This window comes from Moschus berezovskii, chromosome 23, assembly GCF_049115385.1.
Source record: "Moschus berezovskii isolate FMDL1 chromosome 23, NW_MosBer_1.0, whole genome shotgun sequence".
Lineage (NCBI taxonomy): Eukaryota > Metazoa > Chordata > Mammalia > Artiodactyla > Moschidae > Moschus > Moschus berezovskii.
The window spans coordinates 25,081,933-25,101,655 of NC_142482.1; the positions used below are offsets into that span (position 1 = coordinate 25,081,933).

At 53.5% G+C, this 19,723-nt stretch overlaps 1 protein-coding gene across 1 annotated transcript in view; it reads right to left on the reverse strand.

The window, feature by feature from the left end:
- Positions 1–8,932: 8,932 nt before the first annotated feature.
- KCNK5 (potassium two pore domain channel subfamily K member 5) overlaps positions 8,933–19,723 on the reverse strand; it is a 42,101-nt gene continuing 31,310 nt past the window's right edge. The window contains exons 2-5 of the mRNA XM_055406838.2: positions 15,896–16,007; positions 14,363–14,529; positions 13,875–14,043; positions 8,933–11,458 (exon numbers count right to left, since the gene is read on the reverse strand). Coding sequence (XP_055262813.2) covers positions 10,599–11,458; positions 13,875–14,043; positions 14,363–14,529; positions 15,896–16,007 — 1,308 coding nt within the window. The 3' untranslated portion in view covers positions 8,933–10,598. The remainder of the gene's footprint in view (positions 11,459–13,874; positions 14,044–14,362; positions 14,530–15,895; positions 16,008–19,723) is intronic.

The window sequence follows — 19,723 nt, forward strand, 5'->3', positions numbered from 1 at the left end:
TTCTGTTAGGTCCATACCATTTCTGTCCTTTATCGAGCCCATCTTTGCATGAACTGTTCCCTTGGAATCTCTAATTTTCTTGAAGAGATCTCTTGTTTTTCCTATTCTGTTGTTTTCCTCTATTTCTTTGCATTGATCACTGAGGAAGGCGCCGGCCGGCCGCCGGCCCCGGCGGCGCAGACGCGAGAGACGCCGGCCCCGGCGGCGCAGACGCGAGAGACGCCGGCCCCGGCGGCGCAGACGCGAGAGACGCCGGCCCCGGCGGCGCAGACGCGAGAGACGCCGGCCCCGGCGGCGCAGACGCGAGAGACGCCGGCCCCGGCGGCGCAGACGCGAGAGACGCCGGCCCCGGCGGCGCAGACGCGAGAGACGCCGGCCCCGGCGGCGCAGACGCGAGAGACGCCGGCCCCGGCGGCGCAGACGCGAGAGACGCCGGCCCCGGCGCAACCGACCAGGCAAAGAGGAGCGGCCGTGAGGAGCTACATAACGCCTGAGGCCAGGGCCGGGGGCCGAAAGGAGCTATCCCACGTCCAATAGGCGGTGGCTGCGCGGGCGCAGGAAGGCCAAGAGGAGCTACTCCACGTTCAAGGTCAGGAGGGGCGGCCTTGAGGAGATACCCCTCATCCAAGGTAAGGTGCAGCAGCTGCGCTTTCCTGGAGCAACTGTGAAGAGATATCCCATGCCCAAGGTAAGAGAAACGCAAATAAGATGGTAGGTATTGTGAGGGGGCATCAGAGGGCAGACACACTGAAATCATAATCACAGGAAACTAGTCAATCTGATCACAAGGACCACAGCCGAATGTGGTCCACTGGAGAAGGGAATGGCAAACCACTTTAGTATACTTGCCTTGAGAACCCCATGAACAGTATCAAAGGGCAAAATGAAAGGATACTGATTGAGGAATTCCCCAGGTCGGTAGGTGCCCAGTATGCTACTAGAGATCAGTGGAGAAATAACTCTAGAAGGATTGAAGGGATGGAGCAAAAGCAAAACCAATACCCAGTTGTGGATGTGACCGGTGATAGAAGCAAGGTCCGGTGCTGTAAAGAGCAATATTGCATAGGAACCTGGAATGTTAGTTCCATGAATCAAGGCAAATTGGAAGTGGTCAAACAGGAGATGGCAAGAGTGAACATAGACATTCTACGAATCAGTGAATTAAAATGGACTGGAATGGGTGAATTTAACTCAGATGACCATTATATCTACTACTGTGGGCAGGAATCCCTTAGAAGAAATGGAGTAGCCATCATGGTCAACAAAAGAGTCCGAAATGCAGTACTTGGATGCAATCTTAAAAACGACAGAATGATTTCTGTTCGTTTCCAAGGCAAACCATTCAATATTACAGTAATCCAGGCCTATGCCCCAACCAGTAACGTTGAAGAAGCCGAAGCTGAACGGTTCTATGAAGACCTACAAGACCTTTTAGAACTAACACCCAAAAAAGATGTCCTTTTCATTATAGGGGACTGGAATGCAAAAGTAGGAAGTCAAGAAACACCTGGAGCAACAGGCAAATTTGGCCTTGGAGCACGGAATGAAGCAGGGCAAAGGCTAATAGAGTTTTGCCAAGAGGACACACTGGTCATAGCAAACACCCTCTTCCAACAACACAAGAGAAGACTCTACACATGGATATCACCAGATGGTCAACACCGAAATCAGATTGATTATATTCTTTGCAGCCAAAGATGGAGAAGCTGTATACAGTTAGCAAAAACAAGACCAGGAGCTGACTGTGGCTCAGATCATGAACTCCTTATTGCCAAATTCAGACTTAAATTGAAGAAAGTAGGGAAAACCACTAGACCATTCAGATATGACCTCAATCAAATCCCTTATGATTATACAGTGGAAGTGAGAAATAGATTTAAGGGTCTAGATCTGATAGATAGAGTGCCTGATGAACTCTGGACGGAGGTTCGTGACATTGTACAGGAGACAGGGACCAAGACCATCCCCATGGAAAAGAAATGCAAAAAGGCAAAATAGCTGTCTGAGGAGGCCTTACAAATAGCTGTGAAAAGAAGAGAAGCGAAAAGCAAAGGAGAAAAGGAAAGATAGAAGCATCTGAATGCAGAGTTCCAAAGAATAGCAAGGAGAGATAATTACAATATTGTAAAGTACAATATTCCTGTACATCAACATGAATTGGCCATAGGCATACATGTGACCCCTCCCTCCTGAAATCCCCTCTCACCTCCCTCCCCACCCGATCCCTCCGGGTTATCACTTTGGGGGTCCCTGTGTCATACATCAAACTCCCACTGACTCTTTTACATATGGTAACGTATATGTTTCAAGGCTGTTCTCTGAAATCATCCCGCCCTCTCCTTCTTGCACTGTGTGTGCCCAAAAGTCTGTTCTTTCTGTCTGTGTCTCTTTGCTGCCCTGCACATAGGGTCACTGGTACTGTCTTTCTGGATTCCATGTATGCATTAGTATATGATATTTGTCTTTCTTTTCCTGACTTACTTCACTCTGTATAATAGGCTCTAGGTTCATTCACCTCATTAGAACTGACTCATACGTGTTCCTTTTTATAGCTGAGGAAATAGATGGGAAAACAGTGGAAACAGTGTCAGACTTTATTTTTTGGGGCTCCAAAATCACTGCAGATGCTGACTGCAGCCATGAAATTAAAAGACGCTTGCTCCTTGGAAGGAAAGTTATGACCAACCTTGATAATATATTAAAAAGCAGAGACATTACTTTGCCAACCAAGGTCCGTCTAGTCAAGGCTATGGTTTTTCCCGTGGTCATGTATGGATGTGAGAGTTGGACTGTGAAGAAAGCTGATCGCTGAAGAATCGATGCTTTTGAACTGTGGTGTTGGAGAAGACTCTTGAGAGTCCCTTGTACCGCAAGGAGATCCAACCAGTCCATTCTAAGGGAGATCGATCCTGAGTGTTCATTGGAAGGACTGATGCTAAACCTGAAACTCCAATACTTTGGCCACCTCATGCGACGAGTTGACTCACTGGAAAAGACTGATGCTGGGAAAGGTTGGGGGCGGGAGGAGAAGGGGACGACAGAGAATGAGATGGCTGGATGGCATCACCGACTCTGTGGACATGAGTTTGAGTGAATTCCGGGAGTTGGTGATGGACAGGGAGGCCTGGCGTGCTGTGATTCATGGGGTCACAAAGAGTCGGACACGACTGAGCGACTGAACTGAACTGAATATTCCATTGGGTATATGTACCACAGCTTCTTTAGCCATTCATCTGCTGATGGACATCTAGGTTGCTTCCATGTCCTAGCTATTGTAAATAGTGCTTCAGTGAATGTTGGGGTACATGTGTCTTTTTCAATTATGGTTTGCCCAGGGTGTATGCCCAGTAGTGGGATCGCCAGATCGTATGGCAGTTTTACTCCTAGTTTTTCAAAGACTATGCATGGTATGCATGGTAGTTGTATCAGTCTGCAGTCCCACCAACAGTGTAAGAGTATTCCTTTTTATCCACACCCTCTCCAGCATTTACTGTTTGTGGACTTTTTAAGGATAGCCATGCTGACCCGTGTGAGATGACACTCCTTGTAGTTTTGATTTGCATTTCTCTCATAATGAGCCTTGTTGAGCATCTTTTCATGTGTTTATTAGCCATCTATACGTCTTCTTTGGAGAAATGTCTGTTTAGGTCTTCTGCCCACTTTTCAATTGGGTAGTTTGTTTATCTGGTATTGAGTTGCATGAGCTGCTTGTATATTTTGGAGATTAATTCTTTGTCAAGTTGTTCTGTTTGCTATTATTTCCTCCCATTCTGAGGGTTGTCTTTTCACCTTGCTTATAGTTTCCTTCGTTCTGCAAAAGCTTCTAAGTTTACTTAGGTCCTTGGGGCCATTCATAACCAACAAGACTGGGAAGTGGTGGATAAACACAGGTCTCTGGTCCTTTAGAGGGCAAATTCTGAGGTGTATAGGACAAGGTGTTCAGGGGGGTCCCAGCAGGATCCAGCCCCAACTGCCTGCAGTGAGACCAGCTCAACAATGCTGTGCTCTTTAAAAAAAATTTTTTTAAATTTAGTTTTGGGTGTGCTGGGTCTTTGCTGCGCCACACGGACTACTTCTGGTTGTGGTACGTGGGCTTTCCTTGCAGTGGCTTCTCTTGTGGAGGTTCTAGGGTGCACGGGTTTGGTAGTTTTGGCGCATGGGCTTAGTTGCCCAGAGGCACGTGGGATCTTCTCAGAGCAGGGGTTGAACCTGTGTCCCCTGCACTGGCAGGTGAACTTCCTGGACCACCACGGAGGGCCTGCCCTCTGCCCTTTCCCGTCTTTATCTCCCTCTCCCTCTCTGCTACTTCTTCCAACCATCTTCCAGTTCTGTTCTTAGGCCTTGCTCTCCTGGACAACCAAATCCAAACAATAAATTTCCTCATGTGAAAAAAAAAACCCTTAAATTGAGCTATAAAATGCTATATGTGGCTCCTGGGCTGTTGAGTAATCCCACAGGAATGGAAGTGAAAGGGCTTTGTAAACTGGGCAGCCCTGAAACCAAGGTGAGGGGTCAGTGTGAGCAGAGGTATTCCCGAGGGAAGCACAGGGACCTGGGGGCTGCTGGCTGGGATGCCCAGGCCCCCGTCTTCAGGGAGTGCTGAGCAGAAGGGGCACTGCCGCCTTGGAGGTGATGAGAGGTGAGGTCAGAGAGAGTGGGGGGACAGGAGAGGGGGCTTCCTGGAGTGTGAAGAAGTACGGAGCGCGTCCCTGACCTGCCTGCCAGATTCAGGTGACTCGGCACAATTAGGTGACTCACCAGGCCAGCAGAGACTGTTACAAGGTCCCTCAAGTTCATCCACCCAGCTTTGCAGGGACTCGCCCTGGTGGAATCAGCCTCACCTCCTGATCTGGCCTCCGGCCGGGGAAGAGAGGGACTGAATTACAATGGGAGGGTCCAGGATTCTGGTTCCCTCACCCTCCACTCAGTAAACACCGAAAAGCTGAGCCCTTTTCTATGCCGGTCAGCTTGTGGTTTGGATCCAAGATGAACAAGCCACTCCCTGATCTCTCGGAGGCTGCAGAACAGGAGATAGGCAGTTTGAACAGCACTGAAGCAGCCGGCTTGCTGAAGGAGGGGCCGTGGGCTCAGGGGAGGGACATCTGGCCCAGGATCCAAGTGCGGAGGGGGCGGGGGTGGGATGGGGACCAGTAAGGTGGAACTCTTCTGGGAGAAGCTGAGATCCACCTTTAATCCTCTAAGTCTTCGAACCCATCCCTGAGAGAGGAAGGGCACTCTGAACAGAGGACTGTGTTAGTGCTAAGTCGTTTCAGTTGTGTTCAATTTGACCCTGTAGACTGTCCATGGGATCCCCCAGGCAAGAATACTGGAGTGGGTTGCCATGCCTGGAGAATTCCATGGACAGAGGAGGCTGGCAAGCTACAGTCCTTGGGGTTGCAAAACGTCAGACACAACTGAACGACTAACCAGAGGACATGGAAAAGTCAAACGGGGTGGCCTGGCTCATTTGGGAAATTTCAGTGTGTCTGAGGCCCAGAGACGTGGAAGCGGACAGATGAAACTGGAGAGGGAGGCGGTGCCAGGAAGGGCAGTGGGAGCCCCGAGGGGTTTAAAGCTGGAGATAGGAACTTTCCTGCCAGTCCAGTGGTTAAGACTCCAGGCTTGGCTTCCAATGCAGAGGGCACGGGTTCGGTTCTGGGTCAGGGAACTAAGATCTCCCGTGCTGTGTGGTGCGGTCCAAAAAAAAAAAAAGAAGCAGGAGCTACAAGGGGTCAGATTTGAGTCTGGCTCCAGCCTGCTGGTTGCAGCAATGGCCACGCAGAGACCAGATGAGAGGGCTCATTCATTCGACAAGGGATCTGTGGCGCTCAACCAGGGGTCAGGCCCCATGCTGCTGAGGAGGTCCAGGCGAGGGGTTGTAGTGGCCTAGATGGTGGCCAGGATGGAGCGAAGGGGCAAAGATTTGGGGAGGCTCTCTCACTGCATTATATAGACACAAGCTGGCATCTGACTCCTGGACCAACTGTGTGTGAATCTGAAAACTGGGGACCTGTTATTTCCAGGATGGACAACTGATAGGCAGGGCTGAGCCCAAGCCTCAGGGGTCCCCGGGGAGAGGCAGCCATTCCTGGAGACCCACCCAGAGTGGCCCAGCCCAGGCTGCCTCCTTCCTCCCCCTGCCTCTGCCCCAGGCTCCAGAAAGCTTCCATGCAATCGAGGCTGAGGATAACCTTTCCAGTAAGTAGGTAAAACCCAGACATCCCGATTTCTTTTCATCAGTGCTGGCATGGAGCTAAGTGACTCCTCCAGGGTCACACAGGAGTCAGAGGTCCAGCTGGGATCCAGAGTTTGTGCTTGTTTCTTATTTCTGAGTGCCTCTCCCGCTAAGGTTGCAGGACCTTTGAGAGCAGGAACTGTCTTCTCCGTCCAACTCTGTTTTCTAGAGATGTCTCCCCTAGCAGATTAGGAACTTTCCAGAAAGTAGAATGAAGAATGAACATGCAAGTCAGGGAAGCGTTTTGCTGCCATTTAATAGTTATTTGGGGCTTCCCAGGTAGTGCTAGTGGTAAAGAATCTGCCTGCCAATGCAGGAGACATGGGTTCGATCCCTGGGTCGGAGAGATCCCCTGGAAAAGGGCATGGCAACCCACTCCAATATTCTTGCCTGGAAAATCCCCTGGACAGAGAGAGCCTAGTGGGCTACGGTCCACTGGGTTGCAAAGAGTCAAACACGACTGAAGCGACTTAGCACCCTCATGCACAATAGTTGTTTGAATTTGTGAAAAATCCTGTATTTGCCTCGGTCTCCTCATTTGTAAAATGAGGTTAATGGTAATACTACCGATTGTGAGGACTGAAAGATATATGATAGGAGACAAGATTTTAAGAGTCTTGGGGGTAAGGAGAGGACAGAAATACCAAGCACAGACCATGAAAAACAGCCAGAAAAAAAAAAAAAAACAAAAAAAAACAGAGCAAAGAGAACTCGACAGTAGGCTCCATGAATGGGATTTTTGTTCATGTTACACGCTGTAGTTTTCCAGGTGCCTGGGACACAGCCTGGTCCAGGATGGGTGTTCAGTGAGCACTAGTTGGAGGAATGAATAGAATTCCTTCTAATGGAATGAATAGAGTCCAGGTGTTGATGGTGGACAGTGGGGTGCTGGCTCAGAACTAGGGTGGGAAGGCTTTTGGGAGGGGATAGGGGAAGGTCCAGGCCTGGAGGGCTCCTGGGAGTGGGCATGTCTGCTTCAGAACCCATAAAACTCTGAGGGTTTGACTATGCACCCCCATAACCCTGCCCAGGTTATGGATCCAGCGTTAAGAGGGGGATTTCTCTGCCAGGATCCTCTAGCTTCTAAACCACATCCTCCATGTGCCATCCCCCAGGAGTTCAGGGGCACAGTGAGGGGATGTGCAGACTCACCCCTCCTCCACACACAGGGTACCCTTCCTTGGCCCTTGATCCTTCAGGAATCCATCCTGGGCCCCACCCTCGGCTCCAGCTGCTGTCCCCCACTTCCTGTTGCTAGAAAGCTCCACTCAGAAAGCTCTGGACTCATCTTGACTAGTCACAGTGGCCCAAGACCACAACTCCGCTCCTTCTATCATCTGTGAGCAACTCTACAAAGCTGTGACGGGTCAAGTCATACTCTGAGAACCTTTGTGTCCTTCACTGGAGAGGGGGCTAAAAGTCCTGTGCAATGGGAATGCTTGGAGCCACTTGGGTTGGGGCTGGGGGAGCTTTGTGAGATGGCCACGTGCTAAGGTAGTAAATAAAATTATTGGGTTGGCCAGAAAGTTCGTTTGGGTTTTTCCAATACGTTGAGGCTGTAAGGGCCAATAGCAAACCAGAGAAGTTTGTATGTGTGTGTGAGAGAAGGAGAGGGAGGGAGGGAGGGAGGTGGAGAGATGCTTTGGCAAAGGGATGGATGGTATCAAGTCGTTTCAGAACCCGTTGATATTTTAAAGACATATGATCCTCTATAAACACAGCCACACCCTCATGAAAAACGCGCTTCACTCCTGAAATCACGGAACTTTCCATTTTCCCCAACAGATTCAAACTTCTAACAAACACCCTGTGCAGTGTGGGAAGGAGACCCTGACACTGCCCTGGGAGAGGCCAGTCTCAAAACCACTGGGACCACGAACTCTGGAAATCGTCCCCTTAAAGCAGCGGTCTCTAACTTTGCTGACACCATGACCATGGAAGACAATTTTTCCATGGACCCGGGGGGTGGGTGGGGGTGGGAGGACGGTTTGTGGATGAGTCAAGTGCAGTACATTTATTGTGCACTCTATTTCTATTATTATTCTTACATCAACTCAGATCATCAGACATCCGATTCCGGAGGCTGGGGACCCCTACCTTAAAGGATGCAGACGGGCCCAACTGAGCCTGTCCTCCTGAGCTCAGAAGGCCTGGTCTCCACGGTCCTTCCCTGGCTCACCTACCTGGACACCCTTTCAGGGGACACCAGACAGGCAACGACAAAGCAGGCGATTGCTCTCTTCTGGTCCTGGGGGCTGCATGGGTTTGAACCCAGGCTCACCATCTATGCAGACTGGCCCAAGTCACCTCTTGGGCCCGTTTCCTTGCCTGTAAAACGGGGATGTAATCCCTACCTCACGGGACTGTTGTGTAACGCGTGTAGAACGGGGCCTGGCAGACCCCAGCCAGCCACAGTACCCACTACTCCTCTCCCCCGGTTCCTGACTCCTTCCTGGTTCGTGGACCTCACCTCCTTCTGCGAGGCTCTTCCCGTCCTCATTTGGACCTGTTGGCTGTCACCTCCTCCATGAGGCCTGCCCCTTCTCCTCCTCCCCACCTCTTTGATTAGTTTGCTCCCTTCCTGACTACTCCAGCTCTTCCCCTTGACCCCCCGGCTGCCCTTAGTCCCCCCGTCCCGATCCCTCCCGGACTGCCCCCCACCATGTCCCCGCAGCACACACCAGGCTGGCTTGCCCATCTCACGTTTTATTGTAAAAATGCTAAAATAAATTACATTTTACATCATTTCCAGTATGTACATACAGTGTGTGTGATTCCAGGACAGCCAGTGACACCCCAGCCGAGTGGCGTCAGGACACTAAGACGAACTCGTTAAAACGTTTCACAGAAAGACAGAAGGCCGCTCCTTCCCACCCCGATGCCAGGCCAGCACACCCCTGCGCTGGGGGCCGAGCGGGGTGTGGATACCCATGTCCATCCCCTTCACTGCTGCGGGTGGGCGGGGTTCCGGCCCTCTCTGGCCCCACACACAGAGGGACAGAGGGGGTGTTCGGGTGACACCCAGCATGCAGTCGCCTGCGACTGATGCCCTCCCCCAATTCTGACACCATGACCTTGGCTGAGGTCACCGAGAAAGGTCAGATCTGGTTGAGGGGTAGGAGAGCGAACACCAGGCATCCCGATCCTTGGGACTCCACTCTTTCACCTTTCCTCCCAACTCTGGCTCTGAGGCCAACAAGAGATGTCAGGTATTAAAAAACAGCAGTTCATTTAACAAAAGGACAAAACGAAACATGCAAGGCAGAGGTGGCCGGCTCTGGGGTGTGTATCTTGGGGAACCCAAGATTGCTGCCAGTCCCTCCCCAGAAACAGTCTGTGTACAGTTTCACATTATCATTTTGCTCCCCCCACCGCAAACTCTTTCCTTTTTTAAACACACACATGCACTCACACACACAGCAGCTGGAGGGAGGAGCTGGATTCACATATCTAGCCATTCCCCACTTGCGAGCCAAGAGTGAGCCGGGGAGAGGCGAGGCCCTTGTTCTCAGGGAACAGGGAATGAGGAGCCGGCGGGGACGGAGCTGGGGCAGAATAAGCCCCTCTTGCGACTCCTGGAGCCCCAGCCTCGCTGTCACTGCTTTCGGCTGCCTGCCGTTGCTTGGCCAAAGGGTGACTGAGGGAACGGGGTGCTGGGCTGGGCTCCACTCAGCTAAGTCCACAGGTGGGACCATGGGCCATGCTTGGGACTTGCCCTGTTATCAGGAGTGTTTCAACATCTGCCTGTTAGCTCCCCACCCGCTCCCCTAGCAAGACTCTTCCCTACTGAGGTTTGCAGCAGCGGGTGCCAGCCAGGCAGACGAGCTGGGACTGGGGGACGGTTCAACATGAACCCCAGGCAGGGCCCCGAGGTGCTAAAGTGCCCAGCGCCCCCACCCAGGTTCACACACCACTCTCTCTCTCCGAAATGCCTGTCTCAGTGCCAGGCACACAGGAGCCCGTTAATACTGGTGAATTTACATGGCCAAGGCCTCCGATCTAAGAGAACCGTGTGAACAATCTTAACCAAACGACAGGACAACGACCCCCGAGGATGCAGGCCTTGCCGGGAGCGGTCCTGCCAGTCCATGTGTCCGTGAAGCATCAGATACACCAGCCGTGCCCAGGACAGATGCCTCCCACTACCAGGGCACCCATTCTGCTGGGGAACAGGCCTGTCCTGGGCGCCGTGTCTGACCCGGGGCATCTAGCTGCAGGGGATGAAGGTGAGGACGGCCCCTGGCCCCCCACTCCCAGTTCCAGGGCTGCGCACTCCCACCAGGGGCCAGGGGCCCAGCCAAGGTAGGATGCCCCAGGTTGAGAATAGAAGCCTTGGAAGCTGGGATGGGGAGCCGGCCCCACCTCACGTGCCTTGGGGGCACTTTGCCTTATTGTATTCGTTCATCAGCTGTTCGTAAGGCACGGAGAGCTCCGACTCTGTGCTGGTAAAGGTGGACTCATCCGAGGAGGGGAACTCGCCCAGGTTCAGGGGCGCCTCGGCTGTGGCCCCCTCCTGGGGCCTCTCCTCGCCAGCCAGGTTATCCTCCAGTGAGGACTTGGAGGTGTCCTCGTCCAAGAGGCCAGCCTCCTCGTTCACAAAGGTGATGCTGGCGTTCTGGAAGATGAGCGGGTGGTAGTCCTGGGCATCCCACGGCTCGCCCTCCTCGCTGATGCGATCCAGCTGGTTAATGAACACCTCGGAGGTGGGGGAGCCCTCCTCGGGGGGTCCGGCCCCGGCCTCCTCTCCGGTGGGCCGTGACACGTGTCCTTTGCTCCGCAGCGTCTGGGACACCTCTTCCAAGCTGGGCACTCGGCTCTTGGAGTAGATCACCAGCGGGGTCAGGGAGGCGGGCAGGGCCGGCAGACCACCCCCGGGGGGCCCCGGCCCCTGGGCCCGCTCCCCACCGCCGCCTGTCTTCATGGCCTTCTTCCCGATCTGCTTGATGAGGTCGTTGTACGTCTCCTCCTTTTTGGACAGGAAGCTGAAGATGTTGACGTCCTTGGACGCTGCACCACTTGCCACCTGCAGGGCCTTCCTGGAGTGCGGGGAGCTCTCGAAGGATTCCTTTCGCCGCCGGCGCCGCTTCTTAATGGCCTTGTGCACCTCCACGAACATGCTCACCTTCCAGTTGACAAACAGTGATAGCCAGGCCAGCCCCAGGTAGATCCAGAGCTCCACAAAGTAGCGGTACAGGGCGTGGTAGTTGGCGCTGGGGTTCACACCTGCGGGCGGGTCAGGAAGCCCAGAGGATCAGGAGAGGGCTGGCGGGGACCCGGAGACACACAGGGGGCCAAAGCTGTGTCACCTGAGAGCGGACGCGTCTTGAGAACAGAGCAGTGATAGGGACACACCAGGAAAAAGAAAGGATGCCTGTGCTGGACGCTGACACCCCGTCATCCTGAAGGACCTTGGCCTGGTCGCCCGTGTGCCTGCCCGGACCCCAGCCTGGCTTTCCTCCACTGTTGGAAGTCAGGAGAGTGGCTCCCTGGGGTGTGGGAGGTTCAAGGGGGAGGGGTTTGGGGGAGGGTGGAGACCAGCCAGCACCCAGCTCAGGAACGAAGCCATGAACCTTGGCCTTGCGATAATTCACCCACACACTGATTCACAACACTGTTTTGTGTACTCTTTGGGTGTATGTGTTAACAGTTCCATTAAAACCTAGATAGAAATTAAGTGAGAGGGCAGCTGGCATCCTCCTGCTGGGCATGGACTCACTCATTTAGCATAAGTGAGGCTGGCAGAGGGGCATGGGATGTCCAAGAGCACAGGTCCTGGCAAGAATATCCTAGACAGTCTTGATTCTCCTTCTGCTGATGTCTGGCCAGCCTCCTGTTTCTACCTCCTCCTCCTGGCTCCTCCTGTGGCCTGTATGGCTCTGCCCTCTCCGTGCTCTCTCCTTCGAGGCCAGGCTCCAGATACCGGCCCCAGGGAGCCCTCCTGGGTTACTCCGCACAGCTCTGGCCGCTCCCCTACCCTCCAGGATCGTGGAGATCTCACCTTACATTTCCAGGCATGTTGATCCGTATTATTGCCTATCCTATGTCCCCCTTCCCGCCCTGAGACTGGGAGTAACTTGTACAAGTAACTGCAGGAAGGGGGCCATTTCTAGAGTGGGGCTTCCTTAGGGCAAGGACTATAAACCCCTCATCAGACTGGAGGGGGTCTGAAGGCAAGGGGCTATCTCCCTGGCAGACAGGAGGTGCTGTTGATCTTGCTTAGGGCTCTGGTCAGAAGCAGGTTGTGATGATAACCAGGGCCCTACCCTTGGCTCACGTGCAACTCATCTGATTGTTTAACACCCTGTGATTGGTGGGCGCCATTCCTTTTATTTTAACCAATTTTACAGATGGGGAAACTGAGGCAGGGTTTGGCATCTTGCAGGAGCTAAGAAAGTAAGTATAATTAAAACATTTTTCTGTGCTTCCCTAATGCAAAGGCCTCTCCTTGGCCTGCTCTGGGCCACACCAGCTAGAAAAAGACAGGACTGTGCCTCCGTCTAAATTTATCTCCCAGGGCAGGCAGCTCAGGTCTGCCAGTGTCAGTGCAGGGTTCAGGCCTCCCTTGCTTCTCTCACCCACTCAGCCGCCCAGTCCCAGCATCCCAGGTCTCCACTTACAATGCGGCAGGAGGGCAGTGACCTGTCCCTGCTTCCAAGGAAGGGGGCGGGGAGAGACCAGAGGTCCTGGGGCAGAGGTAGGGGTCAGCGGCCAGGGCAGCAGGCACCGGGCGAGCAAACACCACACCGGCTCAGTAAAGGCGAATGGGGCTTTTTCAGGAAGATTAAGAATCAAGATGCTGTGCAGCCCTCAGGCACAAGGACAGACAAAGGGGCTGAATCCCCGCCTGGATTAGGGAGGGGACGGGTGGGAGGGAGAGTCTGGGCCAGCAGGAGCGGGGCAGCTTGGGAGGGGGCCTTTCTTGCCTTTTAAGCTGCCCGTGGCAAAAGCCAAGTTTCTGGCCTCTGAGTCAAGTGTCCAGCACAGCGCCCCCATCACCTGTGAGCGACGGAAGGAGGCAGCGGTGATGCAGAGCATCCCCTGACTCAGCCACAGGATCTTGGGGTAACAGACACAGACCTGGCAGGCGGAAGGTCCTGTCTCTAGCCCAGAGCACACCTAAGCCCCTAAGCTCAGACCACAGGGGAGAAGAGAGGAAGGGACCAGACACAAATGTGAACAGAGGCAGACAGAAAAGCCACCTGCTAAGAAAGGCAAGGGCCTTCCCAGGTGGCGCTGGTGGTAAAGAACCCGCCGGCCAGAGCAGGAGACACAAGACTTGGGTTCCATCCCTGGGTCGGGAAGATCCCCTGGAGGAGGGCATGGTAACCCACTCCAGTATTCATGACTGGGGAATCCCAGGACAGGGGAGCCTGGCGGGCTACAGTCCACAGGGTCACAGAGTCAGACAAGACTGAAGCAACTCAGCACATACGCAAGAAAGGAAACGAGAAAACGTCTGCAACGACTCTCTGTCTTCGTTTCCTCCTATAAGCGGCAGGGCCGGGTCAGGACCCCGCCGGATGGAGACCCAGGACACTGGACGCCTAGCGGGGCCCCCGGTCAAGGTCAGCTGAGCTGAAAGTGGAGGAGAAGCAGAGGAAGAGAGAGCGGGGAGGCAGAGGCAAGGGGCGGGACTCACCGGCCACGAAGTCGCCGAAGCCGATGGTGGAGATGGTGATGAAGGAGTAGTAGAGGCCCTCGATGTAGTCCCAATCCTCCGTCACCATGAACACGAAGGGCGGGATCACCAGATGGACCAGCACTCCCCACAGGATGAAGATGGCTGTGCACGCGATCTGCGCCTTGCGCTGAGGGGTGCAGGGAGACCGGGTCAGACGACGTGGCGGGGAGGCGGGCAACCCAGCAGAGCACCCAGAGTGCGCTGAGGAGGGAGCCAGAGGGGAGGCCGGCGGGGCGCCGGGCCTGGAGGAGGCTCGCTGCCCGGGGAGGAGGGGGGTCAGCGACGTTCCCAGCCTCACCTGGGAGGGCAGGGGGCTCTGAAACGGCTCGCCTGCCATCTGTCCCGACACCTCCGTATCAGGACCCAGGGATCCTTCCCACCCCCAACCAGAGTCACTTGCCAGGATCCTCCCCATCTCTGCCCAGGACCCAGGGATGGGGACATACCAGGCTCACGCCTCTCTTGGTGAGGAACTGGCCCAACCTCTTGGCGCGTCCCCCGAAGAACTTGCCCAGGGCACTGATCCACGTCAGACAGAGCGGTACCCCGAAGAGGCCGTAGAAGACACAGAAGAGGCGCCCGGCGGGGGTCTTGGGGGCCACGTTGCCATAACCTGAGGAAGAAGAAGAGAGTGAGGCCAACAGGGCCACAGTGGGGGTGATGGACCCAGACTCAGGGTGCCCCGACCGCCACCACACACACGCACACGCACGCACACACACACACACACAGACACACACACAGACACACACACAGACAGACACAGACACAGACACACACACAGACAGACAGACACACACACACACACAGACACGCACACAGACACACACACACACAGACACAGACACGCACACAGACACACACACGCACACACACACACACACACACACAGACACACACACACACACACCTGGAGGAAAGCCCATTCTCAAAGATCACGACGCGGATCTAATATCAGTACTTAAGAAATGAAACTTTCCTTGACCATGCTATGATCTTGATCATTCACAGCAAATGATGGTATGGGCTGCACCTTCTCCATCAGACTGGGAGCTCCCTGAAGGTGGACTAAGCCTCCACCATTAGTGAGTCGGGTCCTAGTCTGCATGGCACCCTTGTGCAAATTAGAAGGCGTAAGTCAATAGCTTCCCTGGGTAGACACTCCAGAAGCACTGTCATTCATTTCTTTTCTTCAAAAATTATTTATTTTATTGCTGACTGTGCTGGGTCTGCTGCTGTGCACGGGCTTTCTCTAGCTGTGGGCAGCAGGGGCTGCTCTCCAGGTGCGATGCGCAGGCTTCTCATTGCGATTCTTTCTCTTTTTGTGGAGCACAGGCTCAGCGGTTGTGCTACATGGGCTTAGCTGCCCCGGGGCATGTGGGACCTTCCCTGACCAGGGATTGAACCAATGCAAGAAAGTGGACGTGAAAGTCACTCAGTCGTGTCCGACTCTCTGCGACCCCATGGACTGTAGCCTGACAGGCTTCTCGGTCCATGGGATTCTCCAGGCCAGAATACTGGAGTGGGGAGCCATTCTGTTCCCTTTTCTAGGGATCCCAACCCAGGGATCAGATCCAGGTTTCCCGTATTGCAGGCAGATGCTTTACTGCCTGAGCCACCAGGGAATAAGTTATATTCTAAACCCCTAACTTCTGGGATGGTTGGTTATCACTCATAGATAACCAGAGCAGACACCCAGATTGGTGAGTAAGCAAGGGCTGGGGCTTATGCAGTGAGTAAACCTGCTTGACCTCCCACATGGCTCTGGCTCTGCTGTGTTGCTTCTACTCCAAGAGCCCAGGTCAGGATTTCTGGAAGAAAACAGTCTCCCACGCATGGCCAGTCACCAAGCACTTACTAAACCTCCAGGGGTGTGTCAAAAGGACAGCGTGCAACTGGCCCGATTTTAACCCCAACGAGGTCATGTGACCAGAGCTGGGGCATGGAAGAGGGTATCCTGAAGGTCTCAGAAGGCTTACCGATGGTGGTGATGACTGTGGCTGCAAAAATCATTGCGTTGGGCCAGTTCCAGTTGTTGAAGGTCTGGTTCCCTGTGATGGCCACGCCCTGTCCTGCAGCATCAGATACTATCTAAAAAGAGATACACAGTGAAGATCAGAGAGGAGGTCAGCACTTTATGAACCTCCTTATAAGCATTCTTATTAAATCATCACAATAAGAAAGTGGTAATTATTGTCTTCAATTTATAGGAGATGAAATATTTTATAGAGGATCAGAGAGGTCAAGTGATTTGCCCAAGGACACACAGCTGGGAAGACTATGAATCCGGGTAAACTGGATTCAGTAATCTGGAAGATGTCAGAGAATGTGTCTTTCTAATAAGTTTACAGGTGATGCTGACGTTATGGACCAAGGACCACACTGAGAACTGCGCCACTTTATGCCTCTGAAAGAAGGCAGATATGATACAGAAAAGACAGGAGGACCTCCAGAGAAGTGTGCTACTTCAGGATTGGCCTGGGAGGGACCCCCGCACAGGCCCTTCACACCCCACCCCCCATTGTCAGGGCATCGGCTAAGGTCAGCTCAGAAGCTTGCGGACCCATCTTTTGAGGGCGGACCCATCAGCTGGCCTGGTCGTCAGGGTGGTGTGTACTCTTCAGGCTGACTCAAAATCATCATATCAGTCCCCAGGAAGCTCCTGGCCACTCTGGAAGGCAGGTGAGAGGTCACCTGGGGAGGTCTACTGGGAGGCCAGGGGAGAGGCCTTTATTATCTATTCCAGGAACATGGACAGCTGCCAAACATGTTCACCAGGCCTCCACCCCATCCATTCACTCCACCCACCATCTGTGGGGGCCAGGACCTCACAAGGCGTCTCCAAGGAAGTGCCAAGATCTGGGGTCCTGGCCCTGCCCCCAGGGAGAGACCCAGGATGGACCATCCAGCCCAGAAACCAGGAACGTGACAAATCCCCCTAGAAATCAAGCCTAGGACCGAGGAAAGACAGAAACAAGCATGGGAGTAGGAAGGAGACAGAAAAACTGGAGTTCTACCCACGGCATGACTGAAGCTTGGTGAGAAAAGAGGGAAGGGTGGGTTGTCCTGAAGGAGTGTGCTGTTTGCAGCGGCGGAAGGCCAGTGTAAATGGATCCACAGACTTCTGTCAAGAATTTCCCATGATGACATGCTCATCTGACAGGCTGTCAAACCACACGGCTCACTGCCCTGCCTACCCCCTCCCCACCCACCCTGCTATTTCCTGCTCATTTCTCTGTAAAGTAGAAAGAGGGTGCCGTGGCGCTGGCCGGGCGCTTTACACCAGGACGTTCAGATAGGAAAGAGGCCAACTAGTCCATCTGGTTGTAGGTCAACTCAAAAGGTTTCCTAAGCCATGACATCTATGTTCTACGCCGGAGAATGAAATGTCCCAGGGCCCGGGGTATAAACAGATGGCGAGGAAAGCAGGCCCGCTCAGCTGCCTTTGGCTGCAGTCTTTGCTGTCTGAGATACCCATCTTACGGGGGTGGGGGGAGATGAGAGCAGCACTGTCCTCAGGAAGCACAGCCCAAGACGGCTGACAGCTGACCGGGAAATCATAGCACTGGAACCCCACCCCTGGTCAACCCCGTGGCGTCTTGGAGGAACAGGAGAGATGTCAGAAGTTGCTTCCCCACCTCCTTCTCATACAAAAGGAAAGGGTGGACTCTAGAAACTCCAAACTGAACTCTTGCTGACTCCTCTCTGGAGACAGCAGAACACTTGGCAGATTCAAAGAGGAAGCAGTGGGCACTGGAAGCTGCTAGCACAGGTTTACCAGAGCAAGTCATGCTCAGCTAAGTGCATCTCCCACTCCAAAGAGACTGCAAAGCCTTGAAGTTCGGTGGAATGCAGTCAATCCAGATAGCAGCGAGGCAGCTGAACAGATGGGTGCAAAGATATTGGTGTGGAGAAGACAGAGAAATGCAGGGAGGGACTGGGATTAATCCGGGTCCACATAAAGGCAGATAAACAACCCCAAGAAGTACTGATCATTATCGGTCTGGCCCGAGGTCTCCATCATCACGCCAAAGGCCAGGCCCCTTGAATCTTTTAATCCACAGCACAGCAAGGACATAGATGGCTGACCAGTTTAATCTGCAAAGGATGCAAACCCGGGAACAAGGCTGGGGTGGGAAGACAGCTGACACACTACAATGGCACCATCTGGACTGGAAAAATGGGCCCAGGGCTCCTCTGCTGGCTCAGTGGTGAAGAATCCGCCTACCAACGCAGGAGACACGGGTTCAATCCCTGGTCTGGGACGATCCCACGTCACAGATCAGTGAAGCCCTTGTATCACAACTACTGAGCCTGTGATCGAGAACCTGGGACCCCCAACTACTGAGCCCACGTGCCACAGCTGCTGAAGCCCAAGAGCTCTAGAGCCCGTGCTCTGCAACAAGAGAAGCCTGTGCACCGCATCTAGAGAGTCGCCCTCGCTCACCGGAACTCGAGACAAGCCCGCACAGTGACAGAAGGTCCAGCACAGCCAAAATAAATAAATAATAATAATTTAAAAAAAATTTTAAGTTGAAATCTAGCTTTTTTTTTTTAAAAAAAAGGGCCCAAACTAACAAGATACGGCTGTCTTTTAAATTTTCATGTCTTATACTTTGGTTTAGAAAAGACTGACCCAAAGGGTCAAAGGGAAAAGGCCTTGGGTTTTAGCTGACCACAAACCAACAAACACTAGGGTGGCTGCCAAAAGAAAAAAAGGTAAATACAATCTCAGGCAGTGTCAACACCTTATCTCTTCAGGGCTGGGAGGCAACCAGCCCACTGTCCTCTGCAGGTCAGGCCACACGTGGGGCACTCTGTTCCATTCTTGGCTGTCAGACTTCATGATATGCTAACCTAGGGGCCAAGGTCCTGGAGGGGACAGCTGTGAATCTGCTGGATAATGAGTTCCGCCAGAATGGGCTGCCATTGGTTAGGCATCCATTTCTGATCATGGGAAGTTTAGACCCAGGAAGACCAGTACACTTGAGGGATACCGAAGGTGTGACTGCAACAGGGGTTCTCAGGTGGGGAGGCACCCTCTGGAAATGTTGGCCAGTGCTGCCTGAGCGGGAGCCTCCTATGTGCTGGGCACTATTCGGGCACCAGGGAGAGAGCTTCAAGAGAGGACAGAATCCCTGTCCTCTTGCACATTTACTCTCGTGGGTGATGGGATGCTGCTGGCATGAAGTGGGCAGAGACCAGAGAGGTGAGACGCCCTGCTGTGCTCAGGACAGCCCCACCCGCCACGCCCACACTGTTCTCACTGAGCCACACCGGATTTCCAAAGGTTACCAGTGACTCTGAAACCATTTAGTTAAGTGCTGGTGACTCAGTGGTAAAGAATTCTACTGCAGGAGACACAGATTCGATCCCTGGGTCAGGAAGATTCCCCTGGAGAAGGAAATGGCAACCCACTCCAGTATTCTTGTCTGGGAAATCCCATGGACAGAGGAGCCTGGTGGGCTATAGTCCACGGAGTTGCAAAAGAATTGGACATGACTGAGCAACTAAACAACAATAAGAAGGAGACATCTCTTGTAAGAGCTGGCAAAACAGGGTAACTGAAGACGGCATTATTGTTGGGAGCTTTGCAGCAGAAAAGCTGGCTTCTTGCCCTTCACCCCACTGATGGCGTGTTCTCTGGGGCCTCCGTCCTGGGTTACCAGGGAGTCACAGCCCTATGCGCTATCCCCTTCACTCCCATTATCTCTACACGGTCACCCAGAGGGGGCGGACAAATGGGGGCATTCCAAAGAGCCCTAAGCCCCCAGGGCCAGAAGCACCACTCACCCTTACAACAGTCC